A 24,365-nucleotide genomic window follows, 5' to 3' on the forward strand; every position below is an offset into this window, starting at 1 on the left:
CGACGGTGTATAAGCCTGGCATTAGATTCCAGTGACAGCTGCTTCATTTCCTCTTGCTGTGAGGCAGAACAGTGAATAGTTGTCTAGTAGAGCCCAAGCGATGCCAGATTTATGGGTCCGATGCCAATCCTGATTTTGGAGAGTCCTAGACCACCGACAACCGCAATTTTGACCGATATTTTATCAAAAATGTCATAGGTTGTCAAATTTTTGCAAAGGTTTTATGACTTTTAATTTGAATTAAGGTTTCTGTATGAGAACATATAAGACCTTGAGGTCCAGGAAGAGGGTGTATAGCATTTGAGTCCGAGGACACCCCATCAGCTTGCTCCTCAATTGTTGTCCAGCCGAGTGGGAGAAGCCTAGAGCAGTGGTTCCCAAACTTTTTAGCTCGAGACCCAAAAGAGAAATTCGTCCCGGCACCCAAACTAGTGAAAATAGCCGATCTACAAGCTCACAACGTGTCGCGAGATGCGACACGTTGTGAGCTTGTACCTTGTAGATATGCCATTTTCACTGCTTCTTAAAAGTTTATTTTTTCATGGCATGTTTTTAAAATAAATGGATGAAATTATCTTATAATACATTAAATGTCTTTACAATTTCTCCCCAAAAATGTATTTTAGATATTTTTTCAAATAATACTTTAGTAACTGTAGTAGTAATACACTTATATAGCGCTTTTCATTGTACCCAAAGTCGCTTTACAAGTTTATTTTACAAGTAGTAAAATAAAAAAATACTTACCAAATTACTCATAACCCATAAAAATAGGTCTGTGACCCAAACCTGGGTCCCTCCTGACCCACTGTTTGGGAAACAGTGGCCTAGACTCAAAGTAAGGCTGTAGCGCAGTGACAGGCCTGCATAACTGTGAGCTGAGAGTGGGTCAAACACTATAAAGCAAGCAATATACTGTTACTGGGTCTGTGTGTGTAAGGATCAAAGACAACTATCTGAGAAAGACTGGGTGGGGTGTTTTTTTTTCATGAGTAGGGAAAGTACAAATTACAATGTTCTTTTATGCTACTTACAAGAAACCCATAAACGTATAAAAGAATCACCTGGTGTGATCATTGTAAACTTCCAGGGTGTGTGTATTCAACAGCAGCCCACACACCAGGGGAGAGAGCCAACGAGGAGGCAGCATGCGTACGTCCTCGTATCCGTGCACTTCAAAGTTGACCACCACCTTTTGGGGCTTTGCCCCCCGGCCATACTGTGGCACCCCGCCAAACACGTCCTGCTTAGGGTGAATCGTGGGATAAAGCAGTGGTTCTTCTAAAAACATTTGACCAAACTTTGTGCCAGGGACCCCCATTTGAAGATTTGGCAAGATTAAGCATGCAGATTGGCTATTTCCAAAGACATAGGGCTTAACTTATAAGCAAACAAACAAATAAAAATAAACACAAATAACTTTTTGATTAATGATTAACACGTAAACTGAACTTGACTTTATTTAACCACTTTACTGTATAAGCCCTATTCAAAATCTTTTAAAAAAAAAATCCTGATCTACAAGCTCACAGCGTGTCAAATTGCGACACATGAGCTTGTAGATCTTGTAGTTTCCCAATTCCCCCCACCATGTCAACACTCCTAATTAAAAAAAAAAGAGCATATCTGTTTGGCTGGAGTAAAAATCCCCAACAAGGTGCTCTTTGGTACAAATGTTTGACAAAATTGATGCAAAAAAAGGGATGAGACCAAGGCATTCTTGTGGAATATTTTAAATTCCTAATTTAGAATAGAAATGGACATCCAAATGATCCAAACTTTAGATAATTCGGATTTAGATTCTAGTGGTTGGTAAACTCATCAGCCACTACAATAGACAGTACACAAAACTACCTCTAAACGCCTCCATTCACCTTGATAGCCGCCTCTGTGCAGGCAGCACGTTACCATATAAAGACAAAACGTCTTTCATTCCTCTTTCTGAAGTGTAACGTGTCACTTCCTTCCTCGTAGATTTGAATAGATGCGTTGTGGCCGTGCTGCACCGTGCCTGTCATACGGGGAGCAGCGCTGCAGCCGAGCACAGACAACCGTGAGCTGAAGAACACAGACGGACGGACAGACAGACAGACAGGACCCCACGCACACCCAGTCAACCCAGAGCTCAACCAGTCTCCTCATCTCACCTCTCAGGTAACTGAAGATGTAACACTGTCCGTCTCGGCCCTAAAGGCCTCGAAGAGCAGCGCTAAGTGAGAAATATTCTGTGTGTGTGTTGTGTGTGTGTGTGAGAGAGAGAGAGAGAGAGAGAGAGAGAGAGAGGAGGGGGGAGGGAGGAGGTTATAGCTTTGAATAAGTTTATAGGCTTCAGCAGATGAGAGAGTGTGTGTGTGTGTGTGTGTGTGTGTGTGCGTGTGTGTAAATCAATGTGATTGCACTTCCCCTTAACAGTACACTGTAAAATCCTGCGTGTTAATTTAACTCAGAAAAAAAGCAAATGGGTTATGGTTATGGTCCGTTTGGTTGCATTTGTACATTCCCAGAGTTAAATTAACACTGAGGATTATTACTGTGTAGCAGACTGTGGTGTGTTAAATAGTAATAAACCCAGACCTTATCTACTGTTCCTGCAGCCCACACTGCGTATATTCTCAAATCCTTCTACATAATGAACGGAAAACGCTAATGAAAGACACCCTGGATATTATCTTGTTAAAGGACGACTTCACCGATTTTCAACATATCTTCATATCATTTGTCCTCACTAATACTCATGATAAAATGGTAAAAAAAAATCTACTCGGTCTGTGTCTCAGAGGAGGGCTGTGGACAGTTCAGAGCCCGGTCTACCAGTGACATCATCAATGGGGAATCCAAGCTAATAGAAACTGCAGGCTTTCTATTCCTGGAAAGTTGCGATGCAATAAAACAAGCCATTGTTCTCGTGTTAATAACAATCTAAATAAGAAATGTGAAATCTTGTTGGAAAAAAAAATCATGCCTAACGATGATGTCACTGGTAGACGGGTTTCTGGTCTGTCCACAGCCCTCCTATGAGACACAGACCAAGTAGGAAAAAATTGTACCATTTTATCATGAGTATTAGTGAGGACCAATTATATGAAGATAGGTTGAAAATCGGTGAAGTCGTCCTTTAAGACTTTGTAAAATAAATAAAGAAAAGGGGGTTCCAGACTTAAATTAAATGTTGACCTTCAGCCAGTACCACTTTTCGACCAATCGTGTCAAACCAAACACAAACCAGATAGTATAGAAGAAGCAGGGAGACCCAAATACAACCACCCCAATTGTATTAGGTCATATTGTATTAAACATACTCTTCCATACAGATTGGACAAAATAACATTGCATTCACACACAAACAAAGTTGCATAGTACAGCTTTAAATGAACACTGAGCTGAAGCAGAACAGGGGCCTGGAGAGAGGAGAAGTGTGACCATGCTGCAATGAGCTCAAGAGGAAGTTTGTGGGCAGCCTCTGTTCAACTGCTAACAGAAAACACAAATCCAAACGCGTGTTAAAAACCCCCCCAACACTGTTATGAGAGCTTTACGTTGACTTTGATGACACTGACAGATAATGTGAAGGGATTAAGACGCATTAAGGTAACAAATGAGAAACCAAAGCATATTGTGCGATTAAACTGCGATTTGCCATTGCCTATGCAAATGTTCCCATGCAAGCTCAAACCACGGCAGATGCCAACTGGGTGATAAGATAAGGGACTGTGCTGTTTTATGGCCTACAAGCACCTACTGTATGGTGGAAATTACTGTTATAAATTCACTCAGTCCTTTATACCTGCTGTCAACTTTTATTGATTTATTTTTTTATTGTATTTGTTTGTTTCTTGAACAGGGGCCATGCACAACAAGTATTGGGCCAGAGTTAGCCATATAGCTAATTTGCATCTGCGGTCTCTGGGGCAGGAAGATGTTAAATACAATGCAAACAATACAATACAGACAATTAAAAAACAATACAGTTAACACAGTTTACAGACAGTACACCTGTAAAACAGCATCATGCATTACTGTACATATGCTCCATGTTTGGAGAACAGTTGGTTCCATTCAAGGCTTTTAGACCATTCAAGGCTTTTAGACACTTTATGTCAAGGACCCCCAAACTAATACATGTTTGGCCACGGACCTCCATCTGAAAAATATGTTGTGCCAGGGACAGAGGGACACCCATACAAGATTTGTGTTGTTAAAAATATTCCCATATTTTTCAGATTTGTAAATAGCCATATCTACAAGCTCACAACACGTTGTATACACGGCGCATTGTGAGCTTGGGGGTCCCCGGACCCCACTCTGAGAACCACTGGTTTAGATTGGTGATCACATGTGATGTGACAGTAAAGCTGAGGTTGAAGTTGAAGAATTACACAAGTCAGTTTCAATTCATTGATGCACTGGGTAATCGCAGTGGTGGAAAGTAACTAAGTACATTTACTTAAGTACTGTACTTAAGTACAATTTTGAGGTATTTGTACTTTACTTGAGTATTTCCAATTTCCAATACTTTTACTGCTACTCCACTACATCTCAGAGGCAAATATTGTACTTTTACTCCACTACATTTACTTGAAAACTTTAGTTACTAGTTACTTTTCAGATATAAATTATGATATAATGAAACATTCATTAACCACTTTAAACCTATTTTATACCTAGGCTATTTGAAAATAGCAGATCTACAAGCTCACAACGCGTTGCATCGCGACGCGTTGTGAGCTTGTAGATCGGCTATTTTCAAATATTTAGTACTTTTACTTTTGGTACTTTAAGTATATTTTGATGCCAATACTTTTGTACTTTTACTCAAGTAAATTTTTTATTCTGGACTTTTACTTGTAACAGAGTATTTTTATATTGCAGTATTGGTACTTTTACTTAAGTAAAGAATTTGACTACTTTTTCCACCACTGTGTACTGAAGATTGTTCCCTCAGCCCCATGTTCCCTCAGTTTAGGATTAGGCTTGGTGTTTGTGTTAGTTTTGAGGGAACATAGGGCTGAGGGAACATACGTAGGTACGCTCCCATGGGCCACATAGCTCTAGTACCGTTGGATCCCAAGGCTAGTTATTTACCAACTTATTAATTATCAGAATATTATTCACAGATCCATTGCACATTGACACTCAAATGTCTTGTTGTGAGCCTGTATAATGATAAACAACAGTCAGTATCACATTTTACAACTTATTATTTATCAGAATATTATCCACAGATTAGTGACCTTTTGATAAAAAATGAATGTAATGATGATATAATATTTTTTACAGAATCTACTTTGAAACAAATACTTATATACTGTAGCAACTTCTAAACAAGGATCTTACAGATTCAAAAACAAAAAGGGAAAAAGAAACAAATACTTATATACTGTAGCAACTTCTAAACAAGGATCTTACAGATTCAAAAACAAAAAGGGAAAAAGAACTGAACATAATGGAAGTAAGAATACATTTTATGCTTTGTCACACTGACTTTGCAAACCAGTTATTTCAGACTTTATAGCCTAAATAAAAAAACAAGTCAAAAAGTTTTAAATTTCAAAAAGGAGACTTGACATTTTGAAGTCTGAATAAAACCTCTAGGTGAAAGTAGTAGCAGAGTTAGTTTTGAGGAGAATAAATAAATAAATAATAAAGAAAGAATAGTGACAATAACATAACTGGACTCTCTCAAGAGGATCCAGTAAGTCCACTAATGAATAATGGAAAAATAAAACTTGAATGGGTGCTCTCCTAGAGTGAGCCCACTATCTGTGTGTGGTTTATGCACGTCCATACCATACCGTAGGTCAGAATGGGCTGAAACTTTCCATAGCAGTGTGTTATGATCCGGGGAATGTCGTGGGCAACTTTTTGAAATGTTGTATACTTTAATATTTAGATACTTTATTAATGAACAACGTTTCGGCCCATAGACCTTCTTCAGGACAAAAATTGGAAGCACAATGACCACCAAACATAGGATACACCTCCCACGGGTGTAGATGCCAGGCTATCAGCCAATCAATGGGCACACACATCACCAAACCAATTTGACACACCTACACCCACAGAGGTGTAGACTGTGAATATTTCATGGTCATTGTGCTTCAGATTTTTGTCCTGATGAAGGCCTAAGGACCGAAAAGTTGTTCATTAACCACTTAAATCCTATATACTTCATTGATTGGAGTCCTCCAGGGGTCTATGCTAGGCCCCTCCCTTTTTCCTTCTACACTATCTTTTTTCACAGAAAATAGAAATTGACAAACTCATAGCTCATCGCATCACAATGCGTTGCTGGCTTCAGTGGCTTGTAGATCAGCTCTTTTGTTTATTTTTCATTTGTCATAATACAATATTGTTACAATATTGATATCAAGGTATTTGGTCAAAAATATTTTCATATTTTTGGTTTTGTCCATATTGCCCAGCCCTAGGTTAAATGTGTATTTCTATATGGTGCTGTGGAAGTAGTTTTTGCTTGCCACCAGTCTTTCTTTCAGGGTTGTTGACGTGACGTGTAATGCGTGTGACTCACGGTGGAAAGCTGCATTGCTCATCATTTCTGTTCTTCACACCTTGAGGATACATGGGGCCTAGTTTAAAGTGTGCCGTTCTCACATGTGGTTGGTTGAGGCGCTCCACCCAGCCTAAGGGGCGCTCGAGAGGTCGCAGGGATAAAAGTACCTGCCCACCACCACCGTGGAGTACACAGGTTCGAATCCACCGCGGTGCATCCGGTTTGGCCATACACAAGTGGCTGTGTTCGGGGGACGGAAGCCGTGGGGCGGGGGTGATATTTGTCACTGCACACATACTCCTATGGGCTCGGGTGGTGCCTGCCAGCGGGGACGGGGGTGCTCGTGGATGTGTTTTGAGACAGTGCACTGTCAAATCAGTGTTAAAGGGATATTTCACTTTCAAAAAAACTTTTTGTCATTTTATCGTCTACTCAGGCTTTTGTGAGCCCCCCAGACAGTTTTTAAGTTGCTTGATTCAGTATTTAGATATTTGATATTCATTTTATCAGACACTCCCCCTTCCTATACAAACCCATTGTAACTTCAAACTCTATTTTAACCATGTTAGATTCATCAAAAACACCCGTCCTTGGTTCTGGTGACTCATACCGCCCCCCTAATACGTGAGGGGGCCGTGTTTTTTCAATTACTTTTTTCATTTATTTTTTATATTTTTTTGGGAAAATGAAAAAAATAAAACACAATAAAAAAATTAAATAAAATAAATGAAAAAATTAATCGGAAAAACACGGCCCCCTCACGCATTCGGAGGGCAGGGTGAGTCACCAGAACCAAGGACGGGTGTTTTCGATGAATTTAACATGGTTAAAATGGAGTTTGAAGTTACAATGGGTTTGTATAGGAAGGGGTCTGATAAAATTAATATCAAATATCTAAATACTGAATCGAGCAACTTAAAAACTGTCTGGGGGGTTCACAAAGGCCTGAGTAGACGATAAAATGACCAAAAGTTTTTTTGAAAGTGAAATAACCCTTTAAGCCCAGAGAGTGTAGAATGTAACCAAATGGACCCGTTAAACTAACACTGAGGATTTTTACTGTGTATGCATGAGTTAGCATGCATCTGGGCGCTGGAAAAGAAGAACTATACTGCTTGCCAAAGTAGAATCATAGGGATGTTAAAGAGCGCAGCACAGTGAATCACACATACAATGATCATTACATACTGAAACAAAAAATGTCTCGTCCATCATGTGACCACCAGTTCCTGTAGTGTACGTCATGTGACCATCACTTCCTGCTCTTCTCTGAATTGCTTCATACAGTGCGTTCCTCATCTGATGTGTGAAACCTTTGCCGCACGCTTCTTGCATCCTGTTCTTAAATGATTGTAACATAATATGACTTTAGTAAGACTGTTTGAAGTGTTTGGCTGTGTGTGACTCATAGCGTACACGTGCACAAGTCTGATTGCTGCAGTGCAGTTTACACAGTATGTCACACTATTATTATATATTTTTTTATTTAATCAAAGAACCGATGCCGTTTCATTCAGCAATCCCCTGCTTCACGCTCTAACTGATCTGTAGTCTATCTCAAACTAACTAACTAATAACAGTTAAAGGAAACATTTGTATTCTAGAAATATTGGTTGAAGGCTGGGTTTTTACAGGCCAAAAGAAAGGTAAATGATGATAATCAGCAAGGAAGCCCCACTTCTCTTTCCCCGGGCAGGAAGTTAAACAGGAAGTGTTAGATTAGAAGGACAGAAATGAGAATTTGAGTTATTCATATTCTATGACACTCAAAGGTCCTCACACACCAGGAGCGTGACGAATAAACAATCCGAAAATTGCTTCATCAAGTATTCCACATGCACAGGGGTAAAATGCCTGTCCATCACCTCTAGGGCAGGGGTCTTCAACAGGCGTGCCGGGACCCATAGGGGGTCCTACAGGGGGGGCCGCAAAACTTTAATTTAAACATTAATTAATTTATCATTTTATAATTTCATCATTGTTTTTTACTTTCCTCATTGTGTAATTAACTGCTTAGACCCTGTATGAATAGTTGAGTCTCCCAGGGGTCTATACCAGACCTGCTCCTGCTTTTTTCCCTCCACAGCAGATCTCTTCACTGAAAGATATCTACATGCTCACAACTCGTCTTGTGAGCTTGTAGATCTATTTGGGCTGAATTGTCACCCCCAGAATAGGACACTATGGTTCAAGGGGTTAAACTAAACAAACGTGTTCCTCTGTTGTGGTGGTTTCAGATCCTGCTGCTTAATCAAACTTTCAAGATGGCTGCCACCACACCGATATCTCCAGAGGAGCTGGAGGAACTGAAAGAAGCTTTTTCTAAGATTGGTAAGAGAAGTTGACCAGGAACAATGCACAAGAGACCTGATTCACTTTGAAGAATTGATTCATTCATGTCTTCCACACTGCAACTTTAACTGTACCAGTTCTGCATAGAGAAATTGCCCAAGAACATCCATACTTAAGCCCTGTATACTTTGTCATTTGATGAATAGCAAAAACGTAGGTACTGGTATGTTCGTCACCGTCGTCACAGTACACTCATCTATGAACTTTGACCTTTTCATCAAAGAATCAAAGAAAAAAGAATCTGCAACACTCCTTTAAATACATACTGCAATACACCTTTAAAGTTTAGGTACTCTTTATTAACTCATTGAGTGCCATAATTATTAATATCTATTTCTATTTCTATTACAATTTTTATTTTTTTATTTTTTCAAAGTAAAAGAAAACGTGCTTAGGAAGCGAGATACAGCCTTTTTCAGTTATAAGTTAAACAAGGATTGGATGGAGCTGCAAATCTTCAGATAATGATATCTTGGGTTCAGGAAGATTTTTTTTTTTTTTTTTTTTTTTTTTTTCTATTTTTTTCAAAAACACGTGAACACGTTAATGGCACGTTGCACCATAGCGCTAAAACACGTGAAACACGTTAATGGCACTCAATGAGTTAAGATGAGAACGGGCAACATACAATGTGGACGTGTTTCGGCAGTGGCTGAGGAAGTCTGCTGAAGTGCTGTTATAATGCTGTTGTGAGTGCTGGTGATTTTTGTGCTTGTTTTTGATCCATGCACCCAGTAAGTGACTAGGTGGTGAGACTTGAGTTGTGCTCTCATTCTTCTGAAGTTGTCTTACTTTAACCTTTTCCTCTCGTCCCAGATGTGGACAACAATGGCTTCATCAGCAAAGATGAGCTCAACGAGCTCTTCAAAGCCGCCAACCTGCAGCTGGCCGGGTTCCGTGTCAGAGAGATCATTCAGGAGCTCACCAAGACCGGAGACCAGCTCACCTTCGACCAGTTCACTGAAGTATGTTACCTTTGTTACACATGTATTGGGGTGCAACAGTTGATTGATCTAAACGATTTAATCGATTTGAATAAAAAGAATCAACTTTGGGGGACAATTTAGCTTTCTTTATTTTTGAGGAAAAATTGCAGAGCGAGATTGTAGATCTACTATTTTTCCTATTTTTGTGCAACACTGTGGTATGATTAAGTATTAAATAGGGCTAATAAGTGGTTAGTCAGACTAAGTGATTTAGTTGATTATAAAAAGTAAATTAAATGTTTTTCGTGCCAATTCATTGACTTAATAAAACAAATTGTCGAAAAAAACACATCGAGAAAGTAATCGGTAGATTAATAACTAATACAATTATCAATAGTTGCAGCCCTACACATGTCCACAATGTGAATAAGTGGGGATTATGGATAATATTTCCAAGTATGAAAGGGACTTAACAGTATTCAAGATTGAATATTTTGATTGTTACATCACAATTTCACAAGAGTAAAAAAGAGTAAAATTCGTATTTGCTAATTCAAAAACGTCCACGATTGCCTTGGGGAAGTACCTATTTCACAGCCTACTGCCAGAGGCCTTGTGGCTGCGAAGCCACTTGCCAAGTGGCAGCGTGTGGTTGGGATGGCTAGACTCTTTGATAAGCATGCAAGCTTTTCTGACACACCATCGTGTGAAAAACGGGCTTTGGTGTTCCGTGCACATGGTATTGGTCAATGGCTGTGTGCAAATGCAGATCAATTGCTCCAGCCACTGAGGAGAACCGGGCAGAAGAGATTTTGGGCACCGACAGACGCACAGAGCCACAGAGCGAGCTTTGTAGAATTATAGGATGATGATAAGTCCATGTAAAGGTAACTATACAACCCAAGATTAAAGTTCAACATTGCTTTAAGCAGCTTTTTCAAGGGCACTACATTTTTAAGCCATGGCTCTGCAGTTGGCTAGCTGTCTATGAGAGGGTCTGTATGTGTCTGTCTGTGTGTCCAGAGTTAATCTTGCAATGAGTGCACAGTGGACACTGACACGCATCACTGGTGTCCCAGTAATGTGTGATACAGATGTTGCAGTAGTTGTGTCCACATGGAGTGGTGAGTGGATCAGTGAACACCCCCAGACAGATGGAACACATGAACTGCTCTTCAGACAGGAGACTGCTGGCACACGCCATTTCTATACACTGAAAATAAACATGGGGAAATATGTAATTCTTGAATGCTACTACTCACAGTTTAATAGTTAGAAATCTGAGCGTGATCATCATATTAGAATAGAGCTCAATAATGTTGGCACATACTGTATGGGAAGCCTGTCGTTTTATCAACTGAACGATTGGACTACACGATTTCCAGGAATGAGACACTAAGGGAAGATCATGTCTGGATACAGTTTAATTAAGCAATATTACACAAGACGGTGTGCATTATCGTGATTATTGGCACGCCAGTGATGCGGTCAGGTATTAACTCATTGCAACCACACCGTTCCCATGTGGGATCCAAATAATTATTTCACTCATTTTCCCCACCCATATTTTTGGAGGACAATAAAACACATTTAGTCCACATTTAGGTGACAGTCTCACTTTTGTAACTTCAAGTCCGCCACTGACACCTTTTTGGAAGTGGGCGAGCTAAAGTTTTTGTGAGGTCATTTTGACCATGTTTGTTTGCATGTGTTTTCTTGGTGTCCTTCCTTCAGGTTGTTCATGGACTGAAGAGCTCAGAGCTGTCTAAAACCTTCAGGAAAGCCATCAATAAGAAGGAAGGAATCTGTGCTATTGCAGGAACGTCTGAGCAGTCTGGCACACAGCATTCTTATTCAGGTCAGATAACTATTTGACATGTAAACGGGTTCAGCAGTGTCACCAGGACAATCAATTTCAATCAACGATTCACTGAGGAAGTGGTTGTTCTTCAAACATCGCCAATGAGATGCATAACGATTGGCTTACTTTAGCTTCCTGTTTTGTGGTATATTCCACTTTTTCACTGACTTGTTATTCACCAGATAATGCTTCAGTTGTATACCAATACTTAAGTTTTCCCATCTACAGAGGAGGAGAAGGTGGCCTTTGTGAACTGGGTGAATAAAGCCCTAGAGAATGATCCGGACTGTAAGCACCTTCTGCCCATGGACCCTAACAACGACGACCTGTTCACTGCAATGGGTGATGGAATCATTCTATGGTAAACTATGAAAGCTTAAAGTTTTTAGAAGAATGAATGAGAACCAGACATAACTTGGCTATTTTTTTCGACTACAAAGACTATGTGAACTATGCGGTGCTGTGAAACTTATCTCACAGGTTCTGGATTTGTTTCCATACACTACAGCTCAGTTTTCAGATAAGGTTTTCAGAACAAAATTTGGGCCCTGCTCAGGAGGTGGTATTAACCCTGAGTTTATTTCTTATTTTTTATGACGTACCTCCGCTTTCAGGGGTATTTCTGGTTATTAATGGAAGAGTAAACGAAAAACCATTACAGAACTTCACAGGGTTCTGCAAAGTTTCAGGTCATGGAAGGTTCTGCCCTACATAGTATATCGAAATGAGACATTATTGAACATGTTTCTCTTGCTTGTGTTTAGTAAGATGATCAACCTGTCAGTCCCTGATACCATAGATGAGAGGACCATCAATAAGAAGAAACTCACACCCTTCACCACACAGGTAAAGCCTAGTTCAGACCAACGACTGGCGACAAGACGACACTGTTTTAAGCCTGATTTATATGGCGTCATACAGCAGTGTCGCTTGCTGAAAATAGTCGACTTCAAGTCAAAGTCCAAATTTTATTATAGCCCAATATCACAAAACATGTCCCAAAGGGCTGTACATAAAAACAAGCAGTAATAAAACAGTAATAAAACAAAGTACTGCAGTGCATTTATACATACTTAATTATCCTTAAAACCAAGTAAAGCATACTTCAAAAGAAGATTTTTTCCCCCCTGGCTATCTGATACCGAACAAGTCTGTGGACGCAAATATCCACAGTTTATGCAATTTATTGATTGTGATCTCTGCTTTAGACCCCGCCAACGGTACACAGTGCTGGAACTGTGATTTTGCACCCTGAATTTCTGCAAACAATTTGCATTGGTGTCATTGCGGTGATGTTCGGCTAGTAAGACAATCTTGGAGGTGCAAAAACTGCCGAAACAAACTTCGGCAAGGCAACGTTTGTTTTCTCTGCAATGATGTAATTGTAAAAGTTGTTCTTAAAACCAAGTATGCTGTAGCCTTAACTGTGGTTGTGTGGCACTTTATCCACAGGCAACATTAAAATAAAAACATTGCCCGCACCAGCATCTCATGTCTGTTCCTGAGATGCTTTTTTTTTAATTTTATCTTGAACTTAATTGTGACCTTGCCCTTGAACTTTTTGACTCAAAACTTAACCATGTCTCCGGGGCAGCCTACAGATCGTGACAAAGTAGTTTCATGAAAGTCCCAGCATCTGTTCTTGAGTTCTACTGCTCACAGTCAGACTGACAAAGAATTACAATAAGCTGCTGTGTTGCTGCAGGCAGGGCAGGCTAATAATAACTGGTACAGTCTAAACTTCACATGCCATTTTCACTGTTTTCCCATCCAGCTAGAATAAAATATTCTAGTGGTTGGTTGCCCATTAAATTGTTTGGTGGTACTAGTAGATAAATTAGAAAAGTTTACTGCCATTTACTTGTGGCATTATGTGTTGAATTATTATGTAATGGATAGATCTAGGCCAGCCCAGCAATCTGAATGCCAGTCAGTGTTCAAGTCATAGATTCATTCAATCACGTCCAGCCCGATCACTATCATTCTTACAATCGCAGTAAAGGCAAATATTGTGAATACTGTCTCGTAATTGTTTGAATGGCCTTCCTGTTTTCCACTTTTATGGTGCAAATTTACAGACGCTCTGCAGCAGTCTGTGCATTCATTTGGAAGAGATAGATGTAGCCTAGCTTGAGGGATTATTAAATATACTAAGTCATCCACTGCATGTGATCCTGTACTGGATGTCTTCCCCTAACAGGAGAACTTGAACCTGGCTATCAACTCCGCGTCAGCCATCGGCTGTCATGTGGTGAACATCGGAGCTGAGGACCTAAAGGAAGGCAGGCAGCACCTGGTCCTCGGTCTGCTGTGGCAGGTCATCAAGATTGGCCTGTTTGCTGACATCGAGCTCAGTAAAAACGAAGGTGTGTGTGTGTGTTTGCTTGTGTGGCGCGTGTGTATTCAGTTGATCTTCAGAAGCCAGTAGCATCCTTTAAGAGTCCAAGATTCTTTCTCCGTCATTCTTTATAATCTGTGTGTGACAGTGCCACATAAAGCTACTAAGTACTTGTATGCTATGCTATTACCATATCTCAAAATCAGCTTCAATCATTGTCTGTGTGCAGCTGACTGCATGAAGTTATCTCAAAATGTAACACCAACTTTGTTATCGCCAGGTCAAAGAAAAGGGGGCACATTATGCATTGTGTGTGTGTGTGTGTGTGTGTGTGTGTGTTTTGTGTGTGCGTCCGTGCGTGCGTGCGTGCGTGTGTTTATGCGTGTGCGCAGGCCAAGGAAGTAAATCCCTTTAATATTTTTCACATAATTGTGAATTTGTTTAGGTGAATTTCTGTGTGTCATCAATATGATGTCATCCATTTGCGCACTCAAGGTGCGTTCCCACGCACGTAGTCGCTTGAATCACTCCACTTTGGTCGTGATAGTCAGTGTTGGGGGAAGCGAACGTTGCCTCAGTTGGGATTTTGCAGCTGGAGCGAAGATACCGAGGCGGCGGAATGCGTTGTTTGCGTCGCCCCGTTCACCTCTTTCGAGCCGTTTGATGCAATGTTGCGGAAAGTCGCGTCTTTGCATTGACTTTCTAGGTAATTGCGCCGCTCGAACAAATATTTTATCTTTCGGTGGAAACACAACTTTACAATTACAGACCGGCAAGGGTCTTTCTTATTTATAAGTGAATAAAAGATAATATTTTAATTGCATTTATTACTGGGAGCTCTGGGATTACTTAATATTAGAAACATAATATTTTGTTTTACTTTAAATATGTATGTGGGCCTTAAATTTAAATGTTTAAATTTGTGCAATACTTAAGGCTTAGCCTTTGCTGTTATACAGACTAATTAATAAACAAGAGCTCTTGTGTGTAGTAAATCCTGCAGGACATGGTCATTATTCAAAATCAATATATCGTGGCGATCGTGAGAGGTTGTAGGCGATACCCAGCCCTAATGTGTACTGTATGTGCTGTTTACAGCTCTGATCGCCCTGCTGCGTGACGGGGAGAGTCTGGAGGACCTGATGAAGTTGTCTCCAGAGGAGCTGCTGCTGCGCTGGGCCAACTATCACCTGGAAGAGGCCGGATGTCCCAAGCTCAACAACTTCAGCTCTGATATCAAGGTAACACAGGAGGAGGACACACATGATGAGTAGGGGTGTGCCGATACACTAATTTCACCAAACGATACGATACGATATTTGGCTCACAACTTCGATACGATACGATACGCACTTTTTTATTATGAAAAATATATGGCGGAGAAAAAAAGCAAATGCCAACAAATAATTCTGTTTTTGCATTATTAAGACATGCGAACTTGTAGCTTTTCAGCTACAATAGCCCTTTTGAATCCAAATAGGGCAATAGTGTGACACCTGACCCGAAAAAAAAAAAACATGTTGTCGCCCTTTTCACCCCGGGGCTGTTTTTGCATGCCTGATTATTATTGTTGTAAAAAAGAAAAAGAAAAAAATCGAAACGATTTTTTTTTTTCAAAACGATACATATCGTCACGAAAACGTATCGCGATATATCGCGGGACGATATATCGCGGGACGATATATCGGCACACCCCTAATGATGAGTACACGTGCATGTACTCCCCTGTAAACGTATTCATATACATATGGAAGTATATACTGAATAGTGAATATAGTACGTCCATGTGTATGTGATATGGTTCTCAACGTTGAGTCCAGGGACCACCAGGGGTCTAAATGGATCCTTGCGGGTCTGTAACTCTGAGAGTGTACAAATGGAACCAAATGGACCTCCATTTTTGTACACTCTCAGAGTTAAATCATAGAGGATTTTACAGTGTATATTGGGGTCCCGGAGATAACATGGGGGGGTCCGTGGCATAATGCATATGGGGGTCCTTGAAATGAAAAAAGGTTGAGAATCACTGCAAATAATGTCAACACATACAGTAACGCTCATGAATCACTCTTGAATCTGAAGATAAGATAATGTGACAATAATGTGTGTTTAAATTGCAGGACTCTAAGGCTTACTACAACATACTGAACCAAGTGGCTCCCAGTGGAGATGAGGAGGGCATTCCACCTATTGCCATCGACATGTCAGGACTCAGGGTAAGTGCGTATATAGATCACTTAGTTCACTTCCTTTTTAGGCTAATGACCAGGTTTCTTGAGTTGTCAAAACGTAATTTGACTCTATAGCTCAGAATTGCTTTTGTTCACCACACCACATAATATTTACTGCATGCATTTAATGTATACTCTTTGGCCATCCATAGCCCTATGTTCTACAGTGTGTGTGTGTGTATGTATATATATATATATATATATATATATATATATATATATATATATATATATATATATATATATATATATATAATTATTATTATATAATTATATATATATATATATATATATATATATATATATATATATATATATATATATATATATATATATATATATAATTATTATTATATAATTTTTTAAGTATTTAACTTTAATTCTATAATGGAAGTCAAAGGGCTCTGATAAAGCTTAAACCTTGCCCAAATTTGTATCATACCTCATAAATGTCATAGATGACGTAGACGACATGAAGTCCAGATCTATATGAAGCCACGCCGATGTTTAAAAATAAATATATATAACTTGATTTTACCTTGTAGGTCTGCTATTTTTGCTTTGTTTGTATGACCAAGTATACAATAGGGCTTAACCCATTAATACCTGGAACGCATCTGTGTCACTTTAGATGTCTTTGGCTATTCAAAAATAGCAGATATACAAGCTCATAGCGCGGCACCGAGTGCCGCGCTATGAGCTTGTAGATCTGCTATTTTTTTGAAAAATCGTGAAAATCTTTTTTTAGATTTTTTTCCAAAAACTGTTTTTTTAAAGAATGGCCTCAGGTCTTAAAGGGTTAAGTGGTTAATCATACTAATCGCTTTAGTCAATTATAAAAAAATAAATATATATTATTGTTATTTTTACACATCAATTTGTTATATCAAAGACAAAACAAAAGCGCAAAACAACGTGCTTCTCAATTAAGTAATAAATAGAATAATCGCTAAGAATATGAATATCGATAGTTAGAGCCCCACATACAGGACCACTTTGGAAATAAGTGTTTCATTACAGTTTGTGTCTATCCTGGTTATAAGTTGCGAATAAAATCAATCAATCACATTGCAGGAGACAGATGACTTGCAGAGGGCAGAGTGCATGCTGGTCCAGTCGGAGCGACTGGGGGCACGGCAGTTCGTCACGGCGACAGATGTGGTGCGCGGGAACCCCAAGCTGAACCTGGCCTTCGTGGCCAACCTGTTCAACAAGTACCCAGCGCTGAAGAAACCAGAGAACCAGGACATCGACTGGAGCTCCATTGAGGGTGAGCGCTAGCCTGGTTCCAGACCATAGACCCCGCCCACTCTCTGAGTGGACGGCCTCTTGGTCTGGTGTCGTAAATGTGAACCTAGGATTTATTCGGTACAAAATGTATCGTCCAATGAGAGTCGGAGGTGGGGGTGGGGATCCCTTAGGATTGGTTTAGGGCAATTCTAATCCCCTCCCCCTTGTAATTGCATACACTGGAGTCAGACTGAAGCTCCACGCAGCTTCAGTCTGATAATCAGGCTAGGGTGAAGCGCGTCTGAGGCTCAGATTATAGTTCTGTATTTTTCATGTCTTTATTTTTATTTTTCACTTCTTGTTAATTTCAATTTATTTTAGTTAGTCTTGTAAGCGCACAATATGATTAAGTCTAGTTTTTAGTTTTACCCAGCTCAGAGTCCAATTAGTTTGGAATCAGCCACATCCCACCCACAACACAGCATCTCATTAACTTGACTTATTTCCCATGGGGATACAGCAGTCTTTTCACCGTGCTCTTTTCCCCGTCAGGTGAGACCAGGGAGGAACGCACCTTCAGAAACTGGATGAACTCACTGGGCGTCAACCCTCGTGTCAACCACCTCTATGTGTAAGGACAGCTCATTCATTTTTAAAAAATGTCTTAACTACGGAAGCTTTCCTGGGGCTCACATGGTCCTTCTTTTCCCCCCGAATGTGATTTCTGTGATGTCATGTCACATTGGTGTCAATGTGATGTGTGCTTCACCTTTCCCCTTTCCATGATTCAGGCTCAAGGCAGCCGTCAATATTATGTTGCTCGCACTCAGCGTTCAGCTGTCTCTCTGTCTCTCCCTTGGTGTCTAAAGGCATCTATAACATCTTATATATACAGTAGGCTGACCAGAGCTCTGGTCATGCCTTTGCAAGGCATTCATGGCTTGTGTTGCGCAGTGGTTTCTTTTTTAATTTCAAGGACCCCTATAACTCTGAGAATTACAGACCTGTAAGGGTCCATTTTAAACCCCCTCAAGGAACCTGACTGAGTGTCCCTGGAACCTCACTTTGAGAACCGTACTGGTCTAACCGCAAGCAAGTTAGAGGGTATCTATAACCTCTAAGTTGCAATTCCCTCCATTGACAGCCCCATTCATGAAACATGAAAGTCCCATCTGACTGTATTAAATGATAAACTCACCAATATTGCACCTCTATTATGCAGGACGTGTGTGCAATTTTGAAACGGGTGGTACGCAGTACGTTGAGTGATTTAAAACGAGCGCTCCTCAAAACAAACACTTGTAAAAAAAATCATGGTTGCGCTGAGTTTATTGAGTCTGCACACTGGTGATGCTGAAAAAGCTTCGCTGTATTTTTATTGCGTTGTCAACATTTAGCTCTATTCAGATCTTCATCAGGACATATATATGAAGATCTGAATAGATCTAAACGCATAATTTTCAGCATCACCAGTGTGCAGACTCTATTCCTTTTTGTGATACGTTTGCTTGTCTTGCACCTGGGCCACGGATGTGCGTGCACTACCTTCTTCATGCACTGAGTTTATTGACAGGAAGTTGCTCATAACATGAGCGGCTACAGGCCTCCTGTTTATAGTCAAATCAGCCTAATGTTGATCTTTACCAGTGATATTTTGACTGTGCGTGCATGTGTGTTACAGAGACCTTGATGATGCATTAATCATCTTCCAGCTGTATGAGAAGATCAATGTTCCAGTAAACTGGGACAAAGTCAACAAATCTCCCTATTCTAAACTTGGAGGCAACATGAAGAAGGTACAAGAGAATCTAGACATGAAAGTTTGTATTATTTCCATGTTTTGGCCTTGGAGGAGAACGTATGAGAGCCTTATGGATGCCATAGTCACAGACACAGTCACAATGACGCCTTATTGTCCAATCTGACTAAAAGCCTGATTTATACTTTAGTATAAATCTATACTTTAATGTAAATCAGGCATGAATGAACCCTTGACACGTCCATGTCTTGTAGTTGGAGAACTGCAACTACGCAGTGGCGCTGGGGAAGAACGAGGCGAAATTCTCTCTGGTGGGCATCGCGGGACAGGACCTCAACGAAGGGAACCGCAAGCTCACCCTGGCACTCCTCTGGCAGCTCATGAGGAGGTAAAGAAATCGCTGCTACCACTTCCTAATCTCAGCAAAATCCAGGATGGTACATTTTTTTCAGTGGTGGAAAAAGTAATCAAATTCTTTACTTAAGTAAAAGTACCAATACTGCAATATTAAAATACTCTGTTACAAGTAAAAGTCCAGAATTCAAAATTTACTTGAGTAAAAGTACAAAAGTATTGGCATCAAAATGTACTTAAAGTATCAAAAGTAAAAGTACTAAATATTTGAAAATAGCAGATCTACTAGCTCACAACGCGTCGCATCGCGACGCGTTGTGAGCTTGTAGATCGGCTATTTTCAAATAGCCTAGGTATAAAATAGGGCTGAAGTGGTTAATGTATGTTTTATAATGTAATCATTTATATCTGCAAAGTAACTAGTAACTAAAGTTTTCAAATAATTGTAGTGGAGAAAAAGTACTGAAAATTGGAAATACTCCAGTAAAGTAAAAATACCTCAAAATTGTACTTAAGTACAGTACTTGAGTAAATGTACTTAGTTACTTTACACCACTGATTTTTTTTAAAAGCCGATCTGCAAGCTCACAACTCGTCGCCTTTGCGATGCGTTGAAATTGCGGCGTTACAGCAGCACAGTGCAACAAATAAATAAGTAATCAACAGACAAATCAAAACACAAACTAAGGTATTATTATAAATAATTCCGTAGAATCTGGACCCTGCTTTGCATTTAGAAATGTTTCTGGCAAGTGACAAGTGCATTAGGGAGGCAGAATAGTGACATTTTGGTCCATATCGGATTATTACTGATTATTTGCATGGTCAAATCGACTGATGTCTATACCGATATTGCAATACAAGTTTTTCCAGTAGGGTTTACCTTACACCTGTTATACAGTATAACTGTGATTCTGGGTGCAGATGCAGATTTCTAATAAACAGTACATTCTTATAACCTGATTTATTAGGCCCACTGATGCACATATTAGTTCAAACAACTTAAATTGACTGACCTTTTTGAAAGCTTTCCCAGAAAACGGTCTCAGACTTAATTTTAGGGCGGCCACAAGTTTAATTTAGACTCCATCATAGGACAGTGACACGTTGATAACTTATAGATCTGTTATTTTTGCTGAGTGACGCCATCCTACAATGTAGTATAACTGAGGCCAGGTGTGTATGTGATGCTTTTTTGTAGCAGAGAGAGAGAGAGCTGGCTCAATGGTGCAAACTGCAAAGTAATAAATGACTTGAATTTAAACGCATAGCAAGCACCAGACCCAACAACTGGGCTATCCATAGCCTAAATAGACTTGGTGCACCAATATGTACACGTGTGTGGCCAATAAAGTGCAGAAGCTTAAAAAATTCTCAACAATTGTGTCGGCAACAACCCACAGTCCTACAGTCAGTGACATAACAATCTGCGATCCCAGGTAAAAAAAAATGAAAAACTGCGCCCCCAGCGTTTTTCACTTTTGAGCGCAGCTCTGAATCTGTTCTTGAGAGATTAGTGACATTATAACCAATCGGTGGATGGGGACTTTTACAGTTACGTGGGAACATGGCCATTCTCGTGCGTTTTTCTCTTCAGTGGCTCAGTACATCGATCCGAAATTGATTTCAGAGAACAAAGGCGAGCCGAGTGCTTCTTAGAGTTCAACGGGTGAGGACTCCAGTCCAGGTAGTGATGAGGTGCTCACGAAGTCAATACAGGATCAAAGATGAAGTCGGGTCCCATCAAATTAAATTGATTTCATCTTTTTACTTTCGCCAATAAGTATTCAAATTTATGCCACAGGTTATGCAAACTGTAGTGCCAGTTGCGGCCTCAAGTCTCAACTGTTATGTGCACATAGTTTGGGTGAGCACATACCCGGTTATCGCAAGTCTCTCTCTTCTGTTACTGAATGCTGTCCGTCTCCTCAGGTACACACTGAACATCCTGGAGAACCTGGGGGAAGGTCAGAAAGTAAATGATGAAGTCATCGTGTCCTGGGCCAATGGCATGCTCACACAGGCGGGCAAACCCACCTTCAGTGGCTTCAAGGTGAGCTGCTTCTACTGCTACTCCCTGTTTTCATGACATGTGGCCTATTATATTCTGTCACTGAATTCAAGCTAATGGAACACAAATGAAACAAAATCTCATGAAAAGGACATTGCAGTATTTTTGGGGGGGATTAACCACTTTTAACCCTATATACTTAGTTGACTAGGGTCCCAAGGGCTTGGTCCGCTCCTTTTTCCCTCTACACCAAATCTCTTCGCTGAAAATAGCCAATCTACAAGCACATAATGCGCCATGTTGTGATGCGTCTGCTATTTCTGCCAATAGTTGGCCCCGGAATAGGAACGCTAGGGTTCATGGGGTTAAGACTCGCTCCTCTGGCAATACATGTATCCCTGCTGTCTGAGTAGGAAGCTTAGAAAGACAATTTGTAGAGGTCATATTATACAGTGTATATACCATAGCAGTGATGTTTTTTTAGGTGTGCATGCTGCGCCATATGCCACGTTTTATTCCAAAAAGATGCATTAACTAACTAACGTTGCATCCAGTGGATGCATGCTATTTTACCTAGAGTTTTTCTTGACCACAATGTTACAATTTACGATTTAGATAGTATGTTATTTAAACAGATGCTAGGTTCATTGTGGACCTGGTATCCTATAATTTAAATGTACAGATTAATATTTTTGATAGGCTTATTTAGACTGGTGCAAGGTTCTTGGGTTACCTGTGATCCTAGTTTACTGAGGCACTACACTGTCTATCTGCATTTGATGTATGTGTTAACCGAGCTTGTAAGTTGCTCTGGGTAAGAGCATCTGCTAAATGCCTAAATTGTAAATTGTAGAGGATGCTGCCCTCTTCAGGATAATGGCTGCACTAACCAGTGCTTAATTCAACCAACCAGTTGAATAGCTGTGCATTTCATTAGGTACACAGTAACATCCTGAGTGTTAATTTATGGATCACTTTGGATGAATTAACACTCAGGACTGTTACTGTGTATACTCAATACTTGCTTTGTACAATAAACAACAGTATGTTGTGTACAGTATGCGTCCATCAGCACCTGATCCGCCCCGGTTCTTAGGGGTGATTTACTGTATACTACGCTGTGCGCGTTGTTGCACACCAAAGATATAAGTTTTGTATGTGTGTAGGATGGCGCCATCAGCACCAGCAGGCCTGTTGTGGACCTGATTGACGCCATCCAGCCTGGCTCTATTCGCTACGACCTGCTGAAGACGGAGGACCTCACGGAGGAAGAGAAACTCAACAACGCAAAGTATGTCTGGTTTATTTTTATTCTTAGGAATTACAACTACTTTGTTGCTGTCTTAATGCTTAATGTTTTATTTAAAGCACTTTGAATTGACTTGTTGAAATAGGCTATACAAATACACTTTGTACACAAGTTGCCATGCCTTACTTTTAAAATATATTTTAAAAGTAAGTAAATTATAAATTTAAAATTATACAGTATTTTTCTCCTTTGTTTGCCACCGCTATACAGCATATTCTCTCCCATAAATTTTTTTTGTAGACTGTATATCTGCCCAGTTTGACCAAACTGCGTGATAGATTTGGCGATAATAAAAGTACACAAAATGTAGTAATGCAACTCTTAACGGTCCTCTATCTTTGTTGTTACTTTGTTGCCAGGTACGCCATCTCCATGGCGAGGAAAATCGGTGCGCGAGTATACGCTCTGCCAGAAGACCTGGTGGAGGTGAAACCAAAGATGGTGATGACGGTGTTCGCCTGCCTGGTGGCACGCGGCATGAAGAAAGCCTGAGTCCAAATTAAACATCCTCATATGCAAATCGGTTATCTTCAGGATATCGTGACACCAGAATACATATCGTTGCTGTTGGGCAGAAACCTTGAATCTCCATATTTAAACTATGTTTTTTTGTAAATTGATGTCCTACTTTGTCATACAAGAGTGTTGAGCAAAAAAAGTTTGAAGCGAAAGTGGTCAAGTCTGTCTGTGGGTCTTATAAATATTTAACTAATGAAAAGTATTAACCAGAGCTTGTGATTAAATAACTACATTGGATCCATTGGAACACAGGTTATTTTTTTCTATTTACTGAAAAGTAACCGTTTTGGATGTACAAGGTTTCCAGCTGACAGCGACGATTATGATAAACAAAATGAAATGGTGGCAGTGACCTATAAACAAGACACTGCCAAAGACGACGTCACATGAAAATGAAATGTGCGTGGACAATTACTTTGTCCGAAAAAGCTAACCGCCCCCCCCAGGTTTGTGGTTTAAATTGAAGAGGACACAGATATGACTCTTATAACAGAATTGATGTAACATTTCCGATGGTACTTCTAAGATTTGTAGGAGTGTGACAGGGAGAGGGATGCTCTCTGCCACTTAAGAATATTTAGCCCTCTATTTCCACTGATTTATGCATTCCAAATAACGCAAATATATGAAATAAAGATGTTTTCTATCAAACTGTGCTGATTAGTTTCTATGGTCAAAGGGTGGCCTCGAGCAGTGTTTCTCAAATGGTGTGACAACCACCACACATTATTTAGCCTAGCTCCAGCCCCTTAATCGCTAGCCACGGCCATTAAAAATATCAGTGAAAGGAAATTACTTATCAGTACTTTGTGCAAATTCTAACCACTTTTTCAACCTGGCATGTGGCATCCCTTATTTGAGCATGGAAGCAAGAATTTACACTCATTAAATGCTTTAACGAAAATAGCCGATCTACAAGCTCAACACGTTGCATCGAGGCGTGTTGCCGTGGGCTTGTAGATTG

The 24,365-nt window shown here is 40.0% G+C and overlaps 1 protein-coding gene across 1 annotated transcript; it reads left to right on the forward strand.

Annotated features, from left to right (window-relative positions):
• The first annotated feature begins 1,978 nt into the window (after window positions 1-1,978).
• On the forward strand, window positions 1,979-24,052 carry lcp1 (lymphocyte cytosolic protein 1 (L-plastin)). Its single transcript, XM_080412799.1, has 16 exons — window positions 1,979-2,154; window positions 8,749-8,842; window positions 9,680-9,828; window positions 11,524-11,647; window positions 11,879-12,011; window positions 12,415-12,496; window positions 13,851-14,016; window positions 15,087-15,229; window positions 16,109-16,204; window positions 17,294-17,489; window positions 18,002-18,080; window positions 19,131-19,245; window positions 19,463-19,596; window positions 21,495-21,615; window positions 22,740-22,864; window positions 23,242-24,052. The coding sequence occupies exons 2-16, from the start codon at window positions 8,776-8,778 to the stop codon at window positions 23,372-23,374; spliced, it is 1,863 nt and encodes a 620-aa protein (XP_080268925.1). The 5' UTR covers window positions 1,979-2,154; window positions 8,749-8,775; the 3' UTR covers window positions 23,375-24,052.
• Window positions 24,053-24,365: the final 313 nt, after the last annotated feature.

Source organism: Gymnoscopelus braueri (assembly GCF_963280865.1).
Source record: "Gymnoscopelus braueri genome assembly, chromosome: 18".
In the NCBI taxonomy this organism is placed as follows: Eukaryota; Metazoa; Chordata; class Actinopteri; order Myctophiformes; family Myctophidae; genus Gymnoscopelus; species Gymnoscopelus braueri.